Source organism: Neolamprologus brichardi, chromosome 10, assembly GCF_056152115.1.
Source record: "Neolamprologus brichardi isolate AB-2024 chromosome 10, ASM5615211v1, whole genome shotgun sequence".
Lineage (NCBI taxonomy): Eukaryota > Metazoa > Chordata > Actinopteri > Cichliformes > Cichlidae > Neolamprologus > Neolamprologus brichardi.
This window is the reverse complement of record NC_142113.1, coordinates 13,619,573-13,641,186: the sequence shown is the minus strand read 5'-3', so window position 1 is coordinate 13,641,186 and position 21,614 is coordinate 13,619,573. Positions and strand designations below refer to the sequence as shown.

General features: G+C 42.2%; 1 protein-coding gene and 1 long non-coding RNA gene across 11 annotated transcripts in view; one reads left to right on the top strand and one right to left on the bottom strand.

Annotated features, from left to right (window-relative positions):
* LOC102788466 (uncharacterized) overlaps nt 1-21,614 on the bottom strand; it is a 42,900-nt gene that overhangs the window by 9,172 nt on the left and 12,114 nt on the right. Inside the window, exons 1-5 of one of the 4 annotated variants that reach the window (XR_437329.3) lie at nt 13,630-13,842; nt 13,389-13,492; nt 10,570-10,705; nt 10,388-10,462; nt 9,000-10,242 (exon numbers count right to left, since the gene is read on the bottom strand). This is a non-coding gene — a long non-coding RNA (uncharacterized LOC102788466). Of the gene's footprint in view, nt 1-8,999; nt 10,243-10,387; nt 10,463-10,569; nt 10,706-12,019; nt 12,077-13,388; nt 13,493-13,629; nt 13,843-18,375; nt 18,739-21,614 lie in introns of those variants that run through there. The other 3 variants (XR_004843995.2, XR_437330.3, XR_437328.3) reach the window with 3 other exon arrangements.
* phldb1a (pleckstrin homology-like domain, family B, member 1a) overlaps nt 1-21,614 on the top strand; it is a 28,877-nt gene that overhangs the window by 3,760 nt on the left and 3,503 nt on the right. For 2 of the 7 annotated variants that reach the window (XM_035912678.2, XM_087847223.1), the window contains exons 2-23: nt 1,127-1,225; nt 1,912-2,035; nt 2,777-2,947; nt 3,968-4,090; nt 5,222-6,279; nt 10,044-10,271; nt 10,352-10,483; nt 10,645-10,782; nt 11,330-11,458; nt 13,184-13,339; nt 13,424-13,534; nt 13,660-13,755; nt 13,866-14,003; nt 14,345-14,467; nt 14,643-14,804; nt 14,979-15,119; nt 15,467-15,577; nt 15,655-15,733; nt 16,274-16,418; nt 16,720-16,810; nt 18,468-18,614; nt 19,662-19,881. In XM_035912678.2, the coding sequence (XP_035768571.2) occupies nt 1,166-1,225; nt 1,912-2,035; nt 2,777-2,947; nt 3,968-4,090; nt 5,222-6,279; nt 10,044-10,271; nt 10,352-10,483; nt 10,645-10,782; nt 11,330-11,458; nt 13,184-13,339; nt 13,424-13,534; nt 13,660-13,755; nt 13,866-14,003; nt 14,345-14,467; nt 14,643-14,804; nt 14,979-15,119; nt 15,467-15,577; nt 15,655-15,733; nt 16,274-16,418; nt 16,720-16,810; nt 18,468-18,614; nt 19,662-19,881 (3,883 nt within the window). In that variant the 5' untranslated portion in view covers nt 1,127-1,165. Of the gene's footprint in view, nt 1-1,096; nt 1,226-1,911; nt 2,036-2,776; nt 2,948-3,296; nt 3,571-3,967; nt 4,091-5,221; nt 6,280-10,043; nt 10,272-10,351; nt 10,484-10,644; nt 10,783-11,329; nt 11,459-13,183; nt 13,340-13,423; nt 13,535-13,659; nt 13,756-13,865; nt 14,004-14,344; nt 14,468-14,642; nt 14,805-14,978; nt 15,120-15,466; nt 15,578-15,654; nt 15,734-16,273; nt 16,419-16,719; nt 16,811-18,467; nt 18,615-19,661; nt 19,882-21,614 lie in introns of those variants that run through there. The other 5 variants (XM_087847222.1, XM_087847225.1, XM_087847224.1 and 2 more) reach the window with 5 other exon arrangements.

Below are 21,614 nucleotides of genomic sequence, written 5' to 3'. Positions count from 1 at the left end.
GACAGCAGAGGCGCGAGGGGTCCTGTGTCAGTGACGAATAGAGGGGACGGTCTGTTCTTCGTGTCACTGGGTCCTCTGAGATTCGCACACTGGACGCGATTGTCAGACGTATGCGGTTTCGCCCAGCAGCCTTGCCTGGAGTGACATCAGACGCAGACTGAACGCCCTGTTGTGTAAAAACGGCGTGAGCTAAACTTGGAGCACGCTGGATATTTAAATGTTTTTTAATTAATCAGTGATGACAACATAGGCCGACAAAGAGCTCAGGCCCTTAAAAAAGTGTCTGTGGGAATGACGTGTCTTCTGTGCACTATAACAAACACCGCAAGACATGTCACAGACTTTAAACCGAATCATTCAAGCACAGTGGCACTGGCGGCGTTGAGCTCTACTTTGAAATGTAAAACCAAGAGTCAAGCACGACACACAGCAGCTTTTCATCCTTGGGTAGACACAACAGACATTAGATAGTAAGGTAGTTGTGTCTACTCTAGTTTTGCTTAGATGCCCAGATGGCAAAACAAGTGATAGTAAAAGATGCGGATGGGAGCTTTTAGTGGAAATATGAGTGAGTCATCCGGGCTGCCTATGTGTTTGTGCGTGTTTGTTTGAGCCATGTCTAGTCCTCATGGCTTGTTGTAGCTCTCCTGTCTGACTGGAGGAAGACGAGCAGACAGCCGGCTCTAATCTGCAACATGTTTCTGCAGACAGTTTGGACTGTTTGTTTGTAAGATCACGGTGACTCACCACAGCCAGACGAAGCAGTCATCTGACCCCTGATGAGTAAAGCACCTGCAGAGCCAGCTCAAACCTTCTGCTATATATCCAAAGCACATCTCACATAAAATCTGTGGTTGCTATTGTTGTGTTTGTTGCTCTCATTCTCGAACGTTTTTTTTTTTTTTTTTTAAAGGCTGAGGCATTAATCAATAGCAGCTTTCTTGATGGATTGCTCTGTGTTTAGTTCTGAAGAAACAATTACTCTGTACAACGGTTTGGTCACATGGGCTTATAACTGGGACAGAAGGGTTTCTATGGAAAGCACTGTTCTCATTGTAGTACAACTGTAGTAGCAGTATTCCCAGCGCTCCCATTCATGCCCTGCCACTCTGTCTCTGCGCTTCAGGACCTTCATGAGTCGGATAACTCTGCCAGTCCAGCCGACATGGACCGCATGAGCAGGAATAAAGTGGAGCATGGGCGACAAACGCACCAGGTCTTACAGGTGAGGCATTTCTTCCTGCGGTGCCACTGACTATTTATAGCAGACACAAGTTGGATGTTAAGTTAAATTGTAACTCGTTTTACTAGCAGCATCTGTTGTAAGTCAGCTTTATTCAGCATTACTGAGAGGTTTACGCGTTTAAAAGCAGGAGCATAGCAGTAATATCAGCTTCACATCCATTAGTGCAAGCTTTCAGAGCAAGCATATCTGGTTTTATAGCACGAGACTATAAGTGTAGTAATGTAAGTGTGCTTTTGCTCTAACTTTTCTGACTTTCTTTCTACAACTCTTTATTTTTTAACAAATACGTCTGACTTTGCCAAATAAAATCAGTCATTATCCCATTAAAATAATCCCAGTGTCTCCCAGCTGCAGACAGACATCTGGGTTGTGCACGGATTTATTTCCAGCATCACAAAATGTAGCTGGCTATTGAACTAATGCCATGTACAACACATAAGAATTTGTCCATCTGTAAATCTTATTCATGGGAGGAAAAAAAAGCCACATTACTGGGTGAGGCCTGTAGTACAATCTAACTCAGGCTTAATTACATGCTATATGTTATATTGTGACACGCTGTTTACTTCATGCATACAGATCCAAATATTACCCACTACTATTGTCTTAAACAGATCCTTATGCTGTGTAAAAATAACTCTGATGATGTTTTATTGTTTTAACAGAGCACTCCGCTCGACTTGATTGAAACAGGCAAATCCCTCAAAGTCCAGGCAGAGCGCCCCCACCTGGTCAGCCTGGGAAGTGGACGCCTGAGCACAGCCATCACTTTACTACCACTGCTGGAAGGTCACAACCCTTATGTGTGTGTGTGTGTGTGTGTGGTTTTGAGAATATATCTGTTTGGTTGACAGTTAGGGTCTCAACTGGAGAATTATAATCATAAGTGGAGTCTACTGTATTTTACCGACACTTCCTTAAGTGGAATTGCCAAACGTGAGGCAATTGTTCTTTAATAAGTAAGCAGCAGAGAATGTCAAGAGTAATGAAGTGACAGTGACTGATGACACACTAACTTCTGAGCGTGTTGTTGTTACTTGTACTGAGGCACACTTACAAATGCTGCCTGTGATTTCCTTGCACCATTTGTCTCTGTCTTCCCCCGAGCCTTAACATTTCACAGGAGAGAGAGGAGAGGCTGTGGCACCCCAGAGAAAAGAGGGGATTTGTGTGTATGTGTGTGTGCTCAATTTCCTCTGTGCTAAAATATCAATATAGTATGTGTTTGTGTCAGGCTATATTTACTGTACCTACAGACAAAATGTAACTGATAACCTAAGAACAACACACCAGGGTCAGCAGATGGGTGTATTAATTTCCACTGATGAGATCCCTGTTATCTGTCAGGCTAAACACACCTCCTGACACCTACACCTGTTATTTAACATGAGTTCATAAGCTGGTTCCATTTGTGACTCAACTCACATCATCACTGGCTTTGAACTGCAGGTCTAAGAATGTTTTACTAATGTATTTCGGACCACATGACTCTCCAAAATTATTGACAGATGTTTTTCTTTCTCGTTGCAGGGAAAACCACGCTGGGCAGTGAGGGGACAGATATCCCCCTGCAGGGCCCCGGCATCGCAGCTAAGCATTGCTACATTGAAAACCAGGCAGGCAACATCACCTTGTACCCATGTGGAAACCAGTGCTCAGCAGATGGCGTTCGCCTCACCAAACCTTATCGGCTTACTCAAGGTAGCACCGTCACAGGCTTAAGTAACTAAAATAACTGCTCTTTAACCTGTTTACCAGTTTTACCAAAATACAAAATATAAACCTGATGGTGACAGATTGAGTAGGGCAAACAGTTGCTTTTGCAGAGCCGCAATAGAAAATAATAAAATGTTGAGTATCCGAATGTCTAAATTAAGGCTACGTTGATAAAAACACTGCCAGGCGTCATGATGACAAAACAATTCCAAGCCCTTCCGGTAACATGCATAGTTGCTATATAAAAAAAAAAGACATTACAGTCCCACCCCCCTCAGTCCCCTCTCTATAAGATCCAAGCCAGCAGCTACACCAAAATGTCATTTGAAGCCGGTATGTGTGGAGGCAGCAGCTGCTGAACAAGAATACTTCAGGCTTTGCTTCATTCAAAGGACAACTGAAAAAGACGAGTACTCGTAAATGGAGGAAATGGCTTTGTTTATACATCATAAGGAACAATGATGCGGGTGTATGGACTCTAAAGGATCAGCTACATGTTAAACTTCATGTGGAATATCAGTACAAAACTTCAGGAGTATCAGGGATTCTTGAAAGACTCCAGAAATGCTACTGATGAGCAGCTGATTTCACTTACCGGTTAATTACATGTAAGTTGAACTAGTCAGCTCATGTTAGTTAACAAGTCAAAACTTTGTTTAGGAGGTTCAAACTCGGCATTTCATCATCAAAAAAGAAAGAAATCCTTATTTTACCACCTCATCTGTTTATGGTGGTTCGCAATCACACCTCACTCACACCTTCCAGCGCACCGATTACTGACAAAGGAAAGCATGAATTGGTCTGCATACTGTAGGACACATGCAGTGGTCTGTAAAAAGTATAAAGTTGTAAGATCTAAATTCAATTATAATGTTTGGAAAAAATACATAGATTAACAACAGTCCGTTTTTATTGCTGTAGATTTATTGTGATATGAATGATGTTGACTCTTCTAAGTGGACAGCAAATAAAGTTTTGTATGTCCATGGCCGCCTCTCCTGGCAGGGTGCATGCTGTGCTTCGGTCAGTCGGCCTTTTTCCGTTTCAACCATCCCGAAGAGGCTCAGAGGATGAAGAGCATGCTACCAGAGGGGACCCGCGGGCTGAGTGCCACAAAAACACCATCTGGTAAAGATCCCATTTTAATGATTATTAAATGCAAACACCATTCCAACATTTCCTGTGATCCTAATATAAGGGTTGCACAGTTTGCTCAACAGCTATTCTGGGCAGAGCAAATGCTTTGGGCACACAAACCACTTTGGAGTCATAATTTCCTGCTGTAAAAGTCAATCAGTTCCTGTTAATGTTGAATAGGTGCCTTACGATTTGACACTGTTTAGTTTAAAGTGATTAAGAGGCCGGATGTCTGGGTAGAATGACATTCAGACATCCAACTTTAGGTGGTTGCCTTTTTAAAATACCCACAGATCAAGGCTTAGATCCTTGTTAGTGAGATTTTAAGCAGTAAACAAAATCTGACTGAGATACTTGTTGCAAAAGTGAAAAAGTCAAACATTTTCAGCCCTGCTAGTCTTGAAGTTTGACTGAAATATTATTATCTTTGACAGATAATAGCTTGTTCAGAGCTAATTATCTGTGGCCTACATTGTGATCTACTCCACTTAAATCTGTGATTCTCGCTCAGTGTGTGACCTCGTTGCACAAAAAGATTGCTGTAATCTTTTCTTGCTTCTAATATGTCAGCTTTTACACTTACATTTGTGTTATGTTATACTACTCTGGACCACCGCCTACTGTAACTGCTGCCCTGTGCGCTAGGTGATATTTAGAATCTATTCTCCTCTGACCTTACTGCTCTGGCTGTCAGTGCCTGAACAGTAAGAGCCGCCACACCCTGCCCACTGTGTTCACTCTTTCCTGACCAAACCCTGATTTCATCTGCTCTGAATGAGGTACATGGCTGTCGATGTATATTTAGCTGCTTTGGATCCCTTTAGGATTGCAGCACAGCTAAGGAGCATCCCGACCACTGGTTCATACAGGAACCTATGGGCTCCAAGACATTTATCACTATTTAGCCACTATGTATGAATGTGCGTGTGCAACAACATGCGCAGGTCGGGTGTGTTTTTCCTTGTGTGGACTGACCCTCTGTGTCCTGCAGCCGTCCTGAGGCATGGTGGAGGTCAAAAGGACAAAGATGTCACACTGAGTGTTTATGAGTTTGCTCAACTGTCTTCTCCCTTTATTCAGCAGGAATGCTCATGCACAAGTGTTTCTGTCTTCCTCCTGCAGACCCCCATAAGGCTCTGAATGGGAACCATGACTCCAAAATTAACAGTATGGCAAAAACCTTGCAAGACTCTTTGGTGCTCAAGACTTCATCATCACCGGGGATTGGTAAACATCCCGTCCCAGACATGCTCAATGGAACTAGCAACTCCAAAATAGATGTCTCAATTTATGAGAACAGCAGCAGCTTCCTGGGCCATAACCTTGACAGCAAAACACCTGCCCGGTTACCTCATACCAATCACACCCCTGTCCCGCATCCACGGCCCTCACTCTCTGTGGCTGCAAGTGGTACCAGTGGAAGTCAAAAGGCCCAGGAGAGTCCAAAGCCTCTGAGGAACGCAAGGGTAGAGGCAACATCATGCCCCACACAACATATCAGGGGGTCAGGACAAAGCGCAGAAAACTTAAGCCAAAGCCACAAACCATCATCCATCAAGTTTTACCCAAAGACTCCGTCAAGCCCTCAATTAAGGGGTTCCACCCTACAGAAGAGATCCCAGAGCCCCTTGCGAGAGCAGGTTCAGTCTCTTTCCCATGTAGACATATCTCAAAGGGTCATTACTCCAGACTCGTCTGGGTCCACCGCCCTGAGGGTGCCCGGCAGAGGGACCTCAGGATCGCAGGGTTTGGCTCTGCCCCTTGCCTCACAGGGCTTTACTGCTAACCCCATCCTAGAGAGCCCCCAGGGCAACCGCAAACTCACGACTCCTTCAAAAGCAGAAGTCATGCGGGTACTGTATGCCCAGAGTCCATCACCACTCCCTGGGCTGGAGAAGGAGCAGGGAAGCAGGCAGTTAAGGCCTGCGCCAGGAAATGCCATGGTCTCAAGCTTAGGCTCTGCATCTGGCTTGTCTCCTATCGCTAGCCCTCATAGCGTAAGAAAGACTTCTTGTCCGACTGCCAAGGGATCATCCGGCAAGGACCCAAATCTTCCAAAACCATACACTCGGGAACGTAAAAACAGCATCTCTGAGATCAGCGACAATGAGGACGAGCTGCTTGAATACCATCGCTGGCAGAGAGAGGAGAGGCTGCGTGAGCAGGAAATGGAGAAACTGGTAAGTGAACATCAATACTGGTTTGGAGTTGTGGAAACAAGTATAAGTGCAGTGTTCAATCTCTTTTTAGCGGTGTTTGAATCTTGTTTGATTGTAGAAAGGAAACAAACGTATTTGGTTTATTTTCCACACTATGAACAGAGATCTTTAGCTTCATACACAGCAATAAAAACAACACAGGACTATGAATGAAGACTAAGACTACAGGGATAACAAAGTGTATGACTATAAAGGGAATAAACACAGTTAAGTAGAAGAGGCACTGCTGGCATAGCAGACTCCATGTCTGCTTTCATGTCTTCTCTAAATCCTGTTGCATACTTCCAGCAGCTCATCTCCTCTGAGCATTACTGGAATGGTCAGCCCATGTGGCCCGAGTGACACGGAGTGAACATTCTTCCAGAAGTGTTGGGGTCCAGAGCGGAGGGTCGGGCTGGTTATTTACCAAGAGAATGAGCTGCTTTTACTTTCAAAGCTATCTGCGCTCGACTCAAGGTTCTTTCCTATTTGTACCCACACTCGATCACAGGTCGTATACTTGTAATCCATCTTCAGTCTACTCCTCACACACACCTCCCCCTACCCAACCCCCATACATCAGCCCCACCTCATCCTGCCGGCTTAGTGACAGCTGAAGCGACCACCGCAGCGGCTGGTCGCTGCCTGGCCTTCATGTCCGCACTCTATTTAAGGACCCAAAGGGTTTCTGGTAACAAATAAAATAGTTACTACTTGAGCGACTCTAGAATTGTGTTGAGTCACCTGCAGTGTCATGTGTAGACAACGTTGCCTACTACCCAAAGAGTTAAAGAACAGATATTTCTTGAACTGTGCCGATTAGTTTTTTTTTTTCCTTGTGATCTATATTTGAATTTATTTCTTTATAAGCCTGTCTTGTCTGGCAGCTCTTGGAATCAAAATCGGGATCTGAATTCACTATTGTGTCAAATATATTTGCTTTTCCAAAATGAGCACTATATACTCTCTTTAGGCTCCTCTTGTTCATTTCTGTTATTTTTCTTAAGTGCAAGTGTAATATGGCAATGCCGGGCTTGACAGGCATGAAGAAAGAGTAAGAAAAGGGCAGAGAAAGCAGGTGAAAAGACAGAAATAAGAGGACTTTACATAAGTGGAAAATCTATATCTATGTGTATATATATTTGAATTTAATTCCAGTATTTGACTTTAGTTTTTCACAAGCTAAAAGCAGTATCATTTGCTGTTTTGTCAAACACCTTCCTATGCAGAAGCTTTATGAAACTTTATGAAATTCGGACAGTTGTTCAGTACTGATTATAGAGCATACATTTTTAATGTATGATAACTGATGCAACTGAGTAATAGCACACATATAGAAATCATATGTTCTGACTCGACCAACCACTTTGTGACCATTTTAATAGGCAACTGTAATATTAACCAATTATTGTAAAGTCAGATAATAATTGGTTGGAGGTTTGGCTCATTAGCTTATTTGCATGAAGGCCAGTGTGGGATAAAAAGTGAGCCGGACTCTGATCAGAGGTTAAAAAGATTTTTTTGGCTGGAAAGGCTGGAAAAGTGCCTTAAGTGTAAACCTGGGTCCTACTAAGAATGAAAAGTTAAATTATGAGCTTTAGCAGTTTCTATTAGGTTTTTTTTTTCTTTTTACATTAATTTTTTGGGGGCTTTGATCTGCGTTGCCATGTGGTGTTTAGCAATCTCGCTTCAAAGCAAGTCCTGGGCTCAGACCTGCCTGTTATTTTTCTCTCGTTTCCCCCATAATCTGTAACTGCATGGGTTTTGTCCACATGCCCTGGTTTATTGTCTGTTAGGTAAATTTATGACTTGTTTAAGCAAGAATGGTTGTCTGTCTTTGTGTGTCAGCCCTGTGATAATCCAGCTCCCTCCCAGTGTCAGCTGGTGATTCTCTCCTGCCCTCTCGTTTTTACCACACAGTCTTGGTTCTTTAGTAGAATGGCGCTAACAAACCCCACTGGCATGTAGAGAAACATTTTCAGGGCCTATAATAAGTTCTTGTTTTTTAGTATCGTAATCTTGTATTAAACCCTCAAACACACAAATTGCAGACCTGCTGGGACAGACAAAAGGAGGATATCCTCTCAGTAAAATACATTCCTATATTTGGCAAGCCACACTCTTGGCACAGTTGGCACAGATGCAGAACCCACCTATAGTTATAATATTGCCTGCACTTTAAAACCCCATTCTGCAGGTTATCTCTCAGGAAAAGCAAAGGGCATTGTCAGAGAGGAAGTAATGCAATAGAGAATTTAATTTTAGCACCGCTTCCACTGAGAAGTGGCCACAGGGTATTTTTGAGAGAGAGCTGGAGTTAATTGAGAAAGTTTCCTTTATAAGACATGAAATTCATGCATTTGCTTCGTTGGTTATAGTAACAACTCATACAGTCACGTGGAACAGAAAAGTACACACTTGTTCAATATGAAATGCATCGTTCTACAGTGAGGAAGATTATTCACCAGTGTAAAAACATTCAAGACACTTGCCATTCTTCCCAGGAGTGGAGATCATTGCAAAAAATTACCTCACGGACAATTATTGGATAAAATAATATAAAATATTACAATAATAAAAAACAACCAACAAGCATGGCTTCTGACAGTGGCCCTCATTTACTAATATTTGTGTGGAAATGTTGTTATAAAGTGCATATGCTAAATTTTCTTCGAGTTCATGAAATGTGGGCACTGCACACTCCCCATTTTTTCTTTATAATGAAACGCATTTACCTTTAGGTGAAGCAGACACCGTGGTGAAGTGGAGAAACTGGTCGCTTGTGTCCAAAGAAGAAATTAATGAAAATCTAGATTCTCCAGCATCTGGAGATCTGAAAATCTAAGATATTTATGTAAATACACATTTTTCAGAATAACTGTGCTCCATGAGACAACATCTCAGAGGTATTAGAATAATTTGTATTGTGCCTACTGATGCAAATAAGGGTGAAACTAAGTAAGAATTAATGTTGAATATTCAACTTAAAACCTGCTTCACTATGCTCACTTGTATTAAAAATGTAATAACATATAGCTTTAAATAATTAGCGTTACAATCTATTAAACCATTTTATGGTTTACGTTGACTTTATATCTATATATTTAGCCCCTTTTCCTAATCTAAAATGTCATTTCATAGTTTTCATAGTACTGCTTTTTTCCTTCAAACAGTCTGAGGAGTAAATCTTGCAACAACAGAGCTGGTGGTTTTAAATGGCTGATTTTTTTATGTAGCAGACAAAAGCAGAGTACAGGAAGAAGCACATTGGATACAATTGTACCTCGTATTGCCAGATGCCTCGCTGGAATGATGATTACATATTCCACATCATTTTAGTATTAAAGCAAACATGCTATTGTCTGCTGTAATGAGAGACAACACTGGGCCACAAGTTCAAACCATGTGAGATGATGCAGTAGGCAAAAAAATAAGTTTGTAAAAAAGTGCAACATCTACCGCAATACATTCATCCAGCACACACAGATCTTGCATTTTTGGGATTTCTTAGTTACAGCAGACTGTGTTTTCATAAACAACTCAAGCAGCTCAGACAGGTTTGACCAAGAAGCCCCCTCCCGAGAGACAGTCTGCATCAGCTTCAGCCCCGCTGCTATCGGGTTACCGTTGTCCCATGCCAGCGGCAGAGGGACAGCTGCCTAAATGGGACAATGTCACTCAAGGACACGAATCTATACAGTGATCTCTAATATCAGCCGTGCTTACATTTTGCATCTCTTCTAAAGGAGCGACAGAGACTGGAGACCATCCTGAATTTGTGCGCAGAGTATAATCATGAGGACGGCTCTGTGGAGCTGGTGAAGAGTGGTCTGCTGGGTGCTGGTAGAGGACTTTGTTCGGACTCGGGAGGTGGGATGGCTCTCCTGGGAGACGGCCGAAACCAGAGGGTGAGAGAGAACGACGAGGAAATCCAGAGAGAGGAGTCTAGCAGCACAGAGAGCACGCACCAAGAGGTAAAATACACATCCTAGTGTTAAATGATGTGGCTGATTTGAATTGTGTTATTTTTATTAATATGTAAATCTGCACTCAGTGTGAAGAGCTGTTAGCCGGACAGGAGGAGATTTACCTGGAGGAGGAGAGGAACAGGATCCTGGCCAGGGTTGATGATTTGAAACACAGAGTCAGTGAGCTGGAGCAGCAGCTACAAGAGACCAAACATGAGGTCAGCAGGCACACATGTACACTGACGTTTATAACCATTAATGAAATATTTCACCTTTTAGCTTGCGTGCTCTTAGATCAACTCACCAATGCAGCAAGAGGAGCAGAAGCTCTTTATGGTATTTGTTGACTTGCAGACTCTGACTCCATATTTGTCTGTAGGTGGAGATGGAGCAAGCCCTGCTGCAGGCAGAGCGGCGGGCAGAGCAGGAGCAGGTGGAGGCTGAAAATGAAATAATCTCTCAGCTACAGCTCAAACTCAACCAGCTGGACAAGGCCACCCAGAAAGAGAAGGACAAGGTGGGCGTAAAATCCAGTAGGCGTTGATTTTACATGTACAAACTGCACGTGAATAACATGTTCTTGAACCTCCGCGTCTGAACACGTGAATCTCACTCATTCATCATGAATATGCAAATATTCTAGATACACTAAAATCTACATATAGACAATCTTGTCAACTGACTTGCACTGCTTATGTCGAAAGCACAAGAGACACATGCACACATCTTTTTAAAAAACACAGAGTAAAAGAACAACTTGAAGTCTTGCCAAATGTGATCAAAAGTGCTTATGAGATATGCAGAAGCTCTTTTAATTATATTTAATACTTACATTTTACCAAATGCGCTAAACATCTTAAATGCATAACACCTCTGCTTGGCCTAACCTCTGGTTCCTCTAAATCTTCTCTAACTTGCCTTGATTACCAGTTAGCCTCCAAGCCTAACTGCATGAATTTGAGTTACCCGTGATTTTATTTTTCTCCTTGGTGTTGTACGTGTCTGAATGCGGGCATAACTGTGTGCACGTATGTGTGTGTGTGTGTATTTCTGTGTGTTTTTAGGGGAGGGCTAATGTGTCGGCTGAGCGGAAGGCCCTGGAAAAGCAGAGGAATGAGTACAATGAGCTGAAGAGGCAGTTTGATAAGTGCCCCTTGTCTCTAAGGGAACAGTTACAGGAGCAGCTCAGCAGGGTCAGTGTTCTCACGCAGCCCACAGGCTGGCAATAGTGAGTTATAATATACAGAATACTGCAATACTGCACAGAAGCGACACTGACTCTGTCTTGAAGCACTCATAACTACTCATAAGTCTGTGCATTTCCTCGTTTTCTCTTGTGCTTCATTAAATAAACCAGGTTTATCATGTTAATGTTACCTGTAATCGTCAGTGCACAAAAGGAATCTCATTCAGCAGGTTTTAGTCTGCTGCTTATTCGCTGCCATTCCCTCATTCTGGATGCTTGACAATGTCAGTCTCAATTAGTAATAAATATTAATATTATTAACAGCTTTGCTCTAAAATGTGCTTGCCTTCTAGTAGAAAATGAGTTCGAAAACCTTGAGTAATTTTCACTCAAACCCAATTTAATTTCAACTCCAGTGTGTCGCCTTGCCTGTGCCACTTTTGTTAATGAATTCAATGAAAAGACTAAAAAAAAAAAGCAGGTTGTTATACTAAAAAAAAGACCCCTCAACTTTGCTACACATGCTAGTCAGCTAACGAGTTGTAAGTTGTTTAAACTGTTCACTTACGTCTGAGACGTTATGCTGGGAGCCCTCAGTAGCCCAGGCAACCTTTAGTGAGCCAGCAGCCCCTTCTATTGGACAGCAACAATATTTAGTTGCTATCCTGCAAGAAAAGAAGGCTGCTAGTGCTAACGTTGCTAACTTTAGCCTTAATTTAGCTAACCAATATGGCATTGTGTGTGGGTATGTGCAAAGTTATGTGTGGAAGTATCACCAGGATTTAAAATACAGTCAGGTTTTTGAAGAATGTGGTTTAATAGTCCATAAAAACTATGCTACATGTTTTCTCCTGTATGGTCAGCTAGAAAATGACTTTCCAGGAACATCGACAGAAAGAACCATTACTTACACAAAAGTAGGCCTTACTAAGTACAGTATTAAATAAGCAAATAGAAAAGGTTAAAGGGGCAAAGACCGTTTCTGTGCTATGTTTTTTTTTTTTAGCAAGTGGTGGTCGGTGAATATTTTCAGCTGCTGATTGATTTGCAGCAGTTTATTCCTTAAACTGTATTTAACAGATGCACCTAATCTACAGGTAACACTGATTCCTTTATAAATTCCTGTTTCTGAAGCCTCTGCTTAGGAGTTTTAGGTGGTCCTATCTTAGATTTTTGAAAGCAGGCATAAAGGAGGTAGCTCGCTGTGAAACAAAAACACACTGCATGCTGATACATTAGAGAATTGTTTACCACAAAGTAGCTCGCCTAAAGCATACATTATCCTTTCTGAATCTAATTGGGGCTGTGTTGTTGTATTTTGTATTTACCTAGTGATTGGGACCATAAACACTTAAGTGAAGTGTTTACTGAGGTTATAGATCATGTGAGCGATAGATATACTTTACATGAAGTTTGTTTGTTTTTGCAGTTAGAGAAGTCACCTCCTGCTGGTTTTTGGAAATATTGCAGGTTTAGACCAGAAGCTACATTCATCTTTTACATGCACTGGATTGCTGCCAGATAATGCATTGGCAAATAAACAAACATGTTGAAAATAAAAAGAAATGTGTCAATCAAGGGAGTAACATGTGCCAAGTTGTGAATACATAGTTTTTTTTTTTGGTCTTTTCATTGTCATTTTATTAACAAAAAAACTACATAGGATATGACCAGCCTCACCCTTTAATAGCTACATTTCACAGATTTTAATAACTTCTCTGTTTGTGCACAGAAAGCTGAAGCTCTGGAGTCTGGGACCAAGCAGTTTGAGGAGCTGGAGTTCTGCCAGCTGGAGGAGGAGAGCCGTCTAGAGGAGAAGAAGGAAGCTCAGAGCTCACAACTGCTCCAAGAGAGAGCCGAGTATCACTGCAGCGTGGCCAGGAGGAAGGTGGGGATACATGGCAGAAAACATGCACAGTTTTTGTGTAGAAGCTGACCTCCAGAAGAAGAAACTGGTTGTGTTGATTTGCAGGAAAAGATGGCTGCTCTGGAAGCTCAGGTAAAGCAGCTGGGGTTACAGGCATCTCAAGACTGTGAAAGGCTGGCAAAGGACAGGACAGTGACTTTGCATCTGTTACAAAAGGTTAGCCTGTCACTGTTCAATAACCTACTCTAAAGTGCATTGCGTACACATCATATGGTGATTCAAACATGCAATTATAACTTGCTACGCGACACCTGAATATCCATGTTGGTTCTGGCTTTCAGGAACAAGACATGCTGTGCGCCCTGGAGAAGAAGTACCACACGCTGACAGGAGGGAGAAACTTTCCAAAGCCCGGTGGCAGCAGCAGCATGAAAGAGGTGAGCAGGTACATGCGAAGCATCACGTAACAACCACCAGTGGTGTCTGAGCTGGAGGAAAATTACTGCAAAGTGGAACTTTTTTTTACTCAGGTCAACTTTTTAAACAGGAATTGCTTCACATCAGCGAGCCCGACCTTATTTATGTGGATGGTTCTCCTCATAGTCCCTGTCCCTCCTCTGCCTCCTTCTCCTCCTCATCCTCTCACATCCCCTCCCCCGAGCTATATCCTGTCAGGCTACAAGAGGTAAATCTCGAGAGAGCCTAACAGATCCTAACTCTTGTGTTTCTGCAATTTAAAAAAAAATGGGCATGACGGTGTGTGGTAGCGTTTACTGACAAACAGCAGCGAGCTTGCAGTGTGTTTGTCAGTAGGTCAACTTTCTGCCTTTCTCTACATCTGCCCTGTGATTGTTTGAGGCTTGCAAGACGAGCTTTGGTGGTTAAACTGTATGAATGTTAGACATTCATTTCACAGACAGTGGGGTAGTGGAGTGTGTTGAAACATCGTCGGGTTTGCTTTGTGAGTCTTTTGAATTAAGCGAGTGCCGCTCCTTCAGCCTTCTTCTGCTGTGGCTGTCGATGCAGGAGTACCTCAGGATGTCTGATGTCTATAGGATGTATGGAAATGCTTCTCTGCAGCCTCACTCTTCCTCTCCTGCTGCTCTCCACTGCCTCTCCCTCACTGTAACTCCAGCTTTGCCAACTGAGGTAGATCCCTTTTCTGCTCTTTGCCATACTCTGATATGTTTCTCCGATATGTCATAGTACTAAAACCAAGCAAAGTATACTAACATTACCTCCAGATGTCTTTCCTCACCTTCTGCTCTCTGCTCATGTTCCGATTTGTTTTGTGTCTACGTCATGCTTCTATGTCTGTGTAAAGGAGTACATCACAGTCAGTCAGTTAAGTCAGATCTTTGGGATGCAGCGAGTCGATCCCTCCTCTTCCTCTTCCTCTATGCCAGCATTCCAACTCGCCTCCTCTGAATCCACCTTCTCATGCCACACAACTGCACGTGGTCCTTCCTCCTTTCTCTCTGCACAGGTTTGTTCATTTGCAGCCATCCACCGAATTGCTGAGATCTTCGTTTCTGTCCTAGCTTGATATTATCACAAGGACTAGCCTGTAGTCTTTTCTACCTGTCTGATGCTTCTGTTAATGATGCTGTTGCTCTGCTGCTCCCTTTTTCCTTTGCCTGAACGCTTTACATCACCGCAGAGCCAACCTGAGCTGAGCAGGAATGCATTGCCTCCTCTTAATCTTGAGCGCTGGTACCAGGAAATCATGGCAGCTGGAGAGCCTCAGCCATGCCCTCCACCACTGCCTGCAAAGTCTTTTGCCACACGCAGACACGGGCAGGTAAATTCACTTAAGCTCTCCGGGCACCTTTTAGAGTCTTGCTAAAGGGCACTAAAGCAATATAGATGTCATTAGTTACGCCACTGTTCATATATTTAAGACTAGAAAGCCCTCTAGTGGGGAAAAGGGTTAAGGTAACAATCAATGCTTTCAGACAACATATGAGCTAAATTAGGATGGGACAGAACAAAACATTTATATACTTAATTTAATGAGTCACAACACAAAACACAAAGTACACCATGAAAATCAACATCTTGTTCAACTGCAGGTCACAAAATGCTAAACTGAAATCAAAGCATTCTACATTTATGAACTTATTGAGTAAGCGGTTTTTCCTTTCTCAGCTGTCAAAGTCCAAATCAGAAGGTGAAGTCGGACAGGTTTCATCAAACAGAAGCACCACGTTGTTGCCACACTCCAGTGGTGCTACACAAGAGAAAAATGCTTCCACAAAGGTCAGTTTCACACAGCTGAACTGTAATCAGTAAACTGTAAAGTCTACTCCACCTGATGCTTTTTATGTGTTTCTTAGGGGTTGCACTTAGCGCTGAGAGAGATGTCAAACCCACTGGAGATGGACTCCAGGAGGCAGTTGGCTTTGCCAAGCAGAGGTAACAGAGTCTATCAGTCCATGCATAGTCTCAGCTTGTGTGTCCACTGTCATGATAAAGACTACAAGGTGTGCACTGCAATTCTGAGCTACAAAACGCCCCGTAGCCACGTTTACTGTATTCCGGGATGCAGCAAGGTACTAGAGATGTGCAAAGGTTGCAAAGCAATTAGTGTAAAAACTCCCTTATTGTTTTACGCCCATAAATTGTTTGTACGCGCCTTAATGTGCTAACTGATAACCTAGAATTACACCTTCTCATACAGGTATTTTAATTTTTTTCTAAATAAAACAAACAATTAGAGAAAACTGATGAAGGCCATAACGTTTAAATTGCTTCAGAACAGCTCTTCACAAACCAGTAGGTGATGTCACAGTGGCTATGTCCATCTTTGACTACAGTTTATGGTGGGGCTGTGTTTTTCTGTGTCCTTGGTGTCTGGATGCGATTTTCATCTAAAAGTAGCAATGACCTGTCACCAGCAGTAGAGGGTGGTGTAAGTCTGTCACACGTTACTCTGTGTCCTCTCTGCCTGCACAGATACATCTCCCACAGTCCATCACGCCATCTTGCATCACCAGCTGCCACCTAGTGGCAACCAGGCGTATGACACCCTGAGTCTGGAAAGCTCAGACAGCATGGAGACCAGCGTCTCCACCGGCAACTCCGCCTGTACCCCAGAAAGGTGAGAGGCTGGCTCTGTTTCCATGGGAACACTCAAGTCTGCCCTGTCTCTCAGGAGAGGGGTCACTGCTGCTTTGTTCCCGTGACAACATGTTTTCTTACACGCCTGCTCACGTGTCTCCTAGGTACACTGACTGTTGCTATACCAGCCAGCTCTAGTTTCCAGTTATTTTGTGAAGTTAAGTTTACTGATGTTAATGACTGTGTCTCGCTCTCCTGCTGTTTCCAGTGTTTGTTTCCACGCACTTCTGTTTGCTTTTTGTTTTTTGTCATCAAATGCTCCTTTATTCTGTGTCTTGTAGCGCCTGTGGCTTAGAGGCCCAGAGGATAGAAGAGATGGAAAAGATGCTGAAGGAAGCGCAGCAGGAGAAAGCCAGACTGATTGAGAACAGAGTGAGTTCCCAACTTTTAGTTCTGGCATAAAAAAAAGGCTCCATTTTTAACATGGCTGAACATTGGAATCCTCTTTATTTCAAAAGCTGGAACAAACAGTCACATCCATTAATCGTAGGTAATATTGGTTTAAATAATCAGCTGTTTTTGCCATTTTTTAAAACTAAAAATCCTTAAATCAGATATGAGGGAGTTATTATAGTTTTTACATTTTTCTATTGTTTATGTATTTTTTGTTTCCAGATAATTTTTTTTCAATTCAGTTGTACTGTTTTTACTGTCTAACAGTCTAGTTCATTTTTTTTTAATTAAACAAGATTGTTAGTTTTCCCACACACCCAGTTTTTTTTTAGTTTAGTTGTCTTTATAGCTCCAGTAATCTTGCTTGCACTGTTGCTCAAAAACAAAAACAAAAAAATCAGTGTCTGTGTCTGTCTTCATAGCTGCTGGAAATTACATCAGTTTTAAAAAAAAAATGTTATTATGTTCAATTACCGCGTAAACAAAATGATTAATTGATAAGAAAATAATTGGCAGCTGATGAAATTAATGACAACAGTATCAGTATTTGCAGCCCTTGTTTCAGCTGACAGACCTGAAACAATCACCTCCTCTCTGGCATAATAAACACTGCTCAAGTGAAGTGTATTTATGCTATTTTTAGCTATGAGCATGTAATCTATCTGCAGTATGAAAGTAACAGTAATTAGTGTTTGTGACAACTATTGAAACATGACTTTACAGTCAGGGAAACATAATAATTCCTGGTTATAGCTGGAGTCAGTCCAGTGCTGTATCAATAAAATGACTACATTTATATGGAGATTTTTCTAGTCCTGTTTACACTACAAGCCATGTTCCTTTTGCCTATTACACACAAACACAATATATCAGGAGAAATTTTTCTCTGGAGTCACTTCCTACCAGCTGCAGGCTGGAGGAGGCGGATAGTAACCGCAGCCTTTGCGATCAGTCATTAAAGCCATACCAATATTCTGAATATCACAATATAATCCCGAATAATCAAAACGACGTTGATGCAAAATAATTACACAGTCAGCTCTGACACATTGTATCAAAAAAAAGAATCGCATCTTGCACTAAATTAAAATAGTTTTTGAAAAAAAGTACAGTTCTTATGATACCACCGATCACAGATTTTGTAAAATAAATAAATGACTGCAATCGCCAAATATTCCAGTTCCACTGAGAGTCAACACATTCCAACTTTGAGCTATTGCAAAACCTCTCGTGTGGCTCTCGCTCAGCAGATAAAAACCTGCCTGTACAAAGTGATCAAAGTGATCAAAGTGATCGGTGAACTTCAGATGTGGTGAAATGAAGTTGTAATTATTGTGTTTACCTTTGTATTATTTCCTCATGTGGAAACAAAGTAGACCCATATGTAAGTTTCTGAAAGCTGCAAAGGATCATTTTACATCAGCAAAGCTTACTTTTCCATACACAGACTTAAGGGATATATTTTACAAAACCCTGGATTGGGACTTGAATTCTCACGAGCATCTTCTGACAGTCATTTTCTTTGTATTGCAATATTTGCCTACCATTAACATATTCTCCCCGTCTCCCTTTTCCCCATTATTTTTTCTTCTCTTCTCTCCATCTGCGTCTCTTTCTCCTGCCCCGACGCTCCCAGGAGAGGGAGGTGCAGGCTCGGCGGCAGATGTTAGAGGAGGAGCGGAGGAGGCGAGAGGAGGCCGAGAGGAGGCTTCAGGACGAGACGGCCCACAGGCAGAGGCTGGTGGAGGAGGAGGTGAAGATGAGAGAGAAGCAGTTCTCCCAGGTCAGTGGAACAGAAGGAGGAGACGGGCGGCGGGAAGAAAAGAGAGGAGAGGAGACGAGAGGGGAGGAGAGGAGGGGTTAGGAGACTTGGGGGAGAGGATGAGAGACGAGACACTAAAGAGAGGCTGGGTATATATGAAGATCAAAGATTGCCAAGGAAGGGAGAGACAGGGGAAACAATGGAGGGGAGGGTGGAGAGAGAGAGAGTGGAAGAACAGAGGGAAAGTTATTATTGGAGTTGGTGTGAGAATGATATACACATAATTCAAGCTTTAATCCCGGCTGATTATCAGTGTTTATCAGCGTCCGTCACAGCAGACTCGATGAGAAACACATCAAGATCAGGCTGTTGTGAGCTGCAGGCTTTGATCTTGCTCCTGTAATGACTATTTTTAAAAGAAAAACCGATTAAAAGCCAAACTACAAACAGTTATCACCCGGCCTGTCTATCAGCATCATATTTGCATGCATGAAACAGCTGTTTCAGCAAAGAAAAAAAAAAAGCTCTGATAAACAGACTGTACACTACTTCCTCGGTGCAAAATGTTACTGTCAGACAATGGTAGCATCCATCCAGTGGGCGATTTAGCAGCTAAGCAGCCAGATATTTCTTTAGCAGTTGGTAGACGGCTAAAAAAGAAGTAAGTAGTGGATTTGCCAGGCGGACGATCATGGCGCCAAATGAATGCTAATGTTGCCTTGAGTCTTCTGGATGTGCAAAGAGCCAACTATGTGTCTGATCACTGTATTGTTTTAGGATTGTGGTTATAAAAATCAGATAAGCTGCAGGTTTAATTCACAATGACGTTTAGTTTGATCTGAATTCAGGAACAACAAAAATGTAGTACAGCCTCGCTCTTAATATTGATTAGTAAGCAAATTACCAGTAAGCACGTGTATTAAAAAAGCAGGATCTTGTTTCCTCACAGCTTTGAAAGAAAATCTTCCAGTTATCTCATGAAGTCTTGGGTCAAAAAAAGCAATTTTGCTGATTATTTCCAGAATTTTAAAAAGCAGCACTGACGCAGTGTCTGGGTTTTCTTTACAGGCCCGTCCAATGACGCGCTACCTGCCGAACCGCAAGGAGGAGTTTGACCTGCGTGCCCATGTGGAGTCATGCGGCCACAACATAGACACCTGCCCCTTTGTCATCCTCACTGAAAAAATGTGCAAGGGCCACTTGGTGAAGATGGGCGGCAAAATCAAATCCTGGAAGAAACGCTGGTTCGTTTTTGACCGTCTCAAGAGGAACTTCTGTTATTACGTGGGTGAGGACTGAACGAGGAGAGGTTTTCCCTCAAACAATGGTTAATTTTATTGTATTTAATTATTGAATAACATCACAAGAAAGCCGAGCCTCAGTTATTTAAGTCTTTTGCAAGAGAGGTCTGCGAACAGAGCACATGTATTCAAGATAAAGAGTCAGACGAAACCATCATCGCTCTCTAGATATGATTTTAAAAATCACAGAAATGTTTGAAAACTAATATCTCTTTGTGTTGCAGTATATTATAGCATTAAAGTACACCGATATTTCCAGCTCAGAGTTGGCAAAGTGGACTTTTGAAGCTCATCTGCCCTGTGATCTAGTGCCCCATTAAACGTGAATTCAGCTATCCAATTTATAATGAAGCTTTTCTTCAAGTGCGCTCGCTCAGTTTCACACACGCAGTGAACGCAGACGCCCTCAAGGTACTTTTAAAGATAAAAAACTGCTCAGAGAAAAGAAAACACTGAAAAAAAGTGCACAAAGGGGAGGTATAGTTAAAGACTATTTTAAAACTTACAAGCTCTTCGTTAGAGCAGAAATAAAAAGAGACACACCAAGACATTGCATCACATAAAAAAGTGACTGACAGAGATAGAAAACACAGCTTTCAGTATGGCATCAAACTCATGAAACCATTAAAAAATATATAATGGCTGTACTGGCATGATAATGGTACAATGATACAGTCCAGTCACTGCGTACCCTCTTAAGCTTTATACTTTCTGATTAAATTCCTGCCCTTAAAGATGATTTCTGGTCATGCAATGGTAGATTTTTTTGTTCACTCATACTGTCTTCCAGTTGTCTTGCTGTGCATATAAGATGGAAAACAGAAACAGAGACACGTGAGGCAGTCCTCACTGATATGCACTGTTACAATTAACATGTTTATTCATGACTTTTTTAAGCTTCTTTTTGCAACTGGCAGGATGTTTTAAAAGATGTTTTAGAGGTTTGAAAACGGCATGGAGTCACTCCTGAGTGTAGCACAGCACCATTATTCATCACTTTGTTTTTTATAAAACATTTTTGTTGACTCCAGTTTTTCAGTTTCTTTTAAAATTGCAGACACAGCCTGCTTGTAGGATCTGTCCAATCAAATTGCACTTTGTCTTTCAAAGTACACTTCAGTATCTTCACATGGCACTTCAACAGCAACTAAAGTGAAAAACTTTCATCCACCCTTTCTTCTTGCTCCCGCTGAGCTCAGTTAAACACTACTCAGTGCTTTCATCACCAACAAAACTTCACAGCATGAAGGACTAACAGGATGACTCTATGTCTCTGCAGAAGGATCACATTGTGTCAAGTTAGCCTCTAGCCTCATTCACGGAAAAAACTTTCAGCATTAAGTGATCAAACTACCCCTCTGTTCCTTATTTGGTAGAAAGGTTCCTTACTGTACACCAGACCCTGACCTGATTTATCCAATTCACCCCACAGCAGTGCAGAGGCTCCTCTGAGAAGCACACATGAGTGTAAAAGTGTCCCAAACACTTCTGTGTTGATTCACCTGCAAGCGAATGCTAATTAAAGCCGCTCCTAAGTGGAGTTCTTCGCCTCGTTCCTGTGCGTTGAAACCGAAGCCAGTTTGTAATTGGCGTCTATCAGACTGCCCTCTGAATTCGAATTGAGAACAGTTCGTTTTCTGAATAATTCACAAGCGTTTTTGAGCCATTATTTTACAGTCAAGTTCAAAATAGAACCCGAGTGTGTTTTCATTACCCCCGT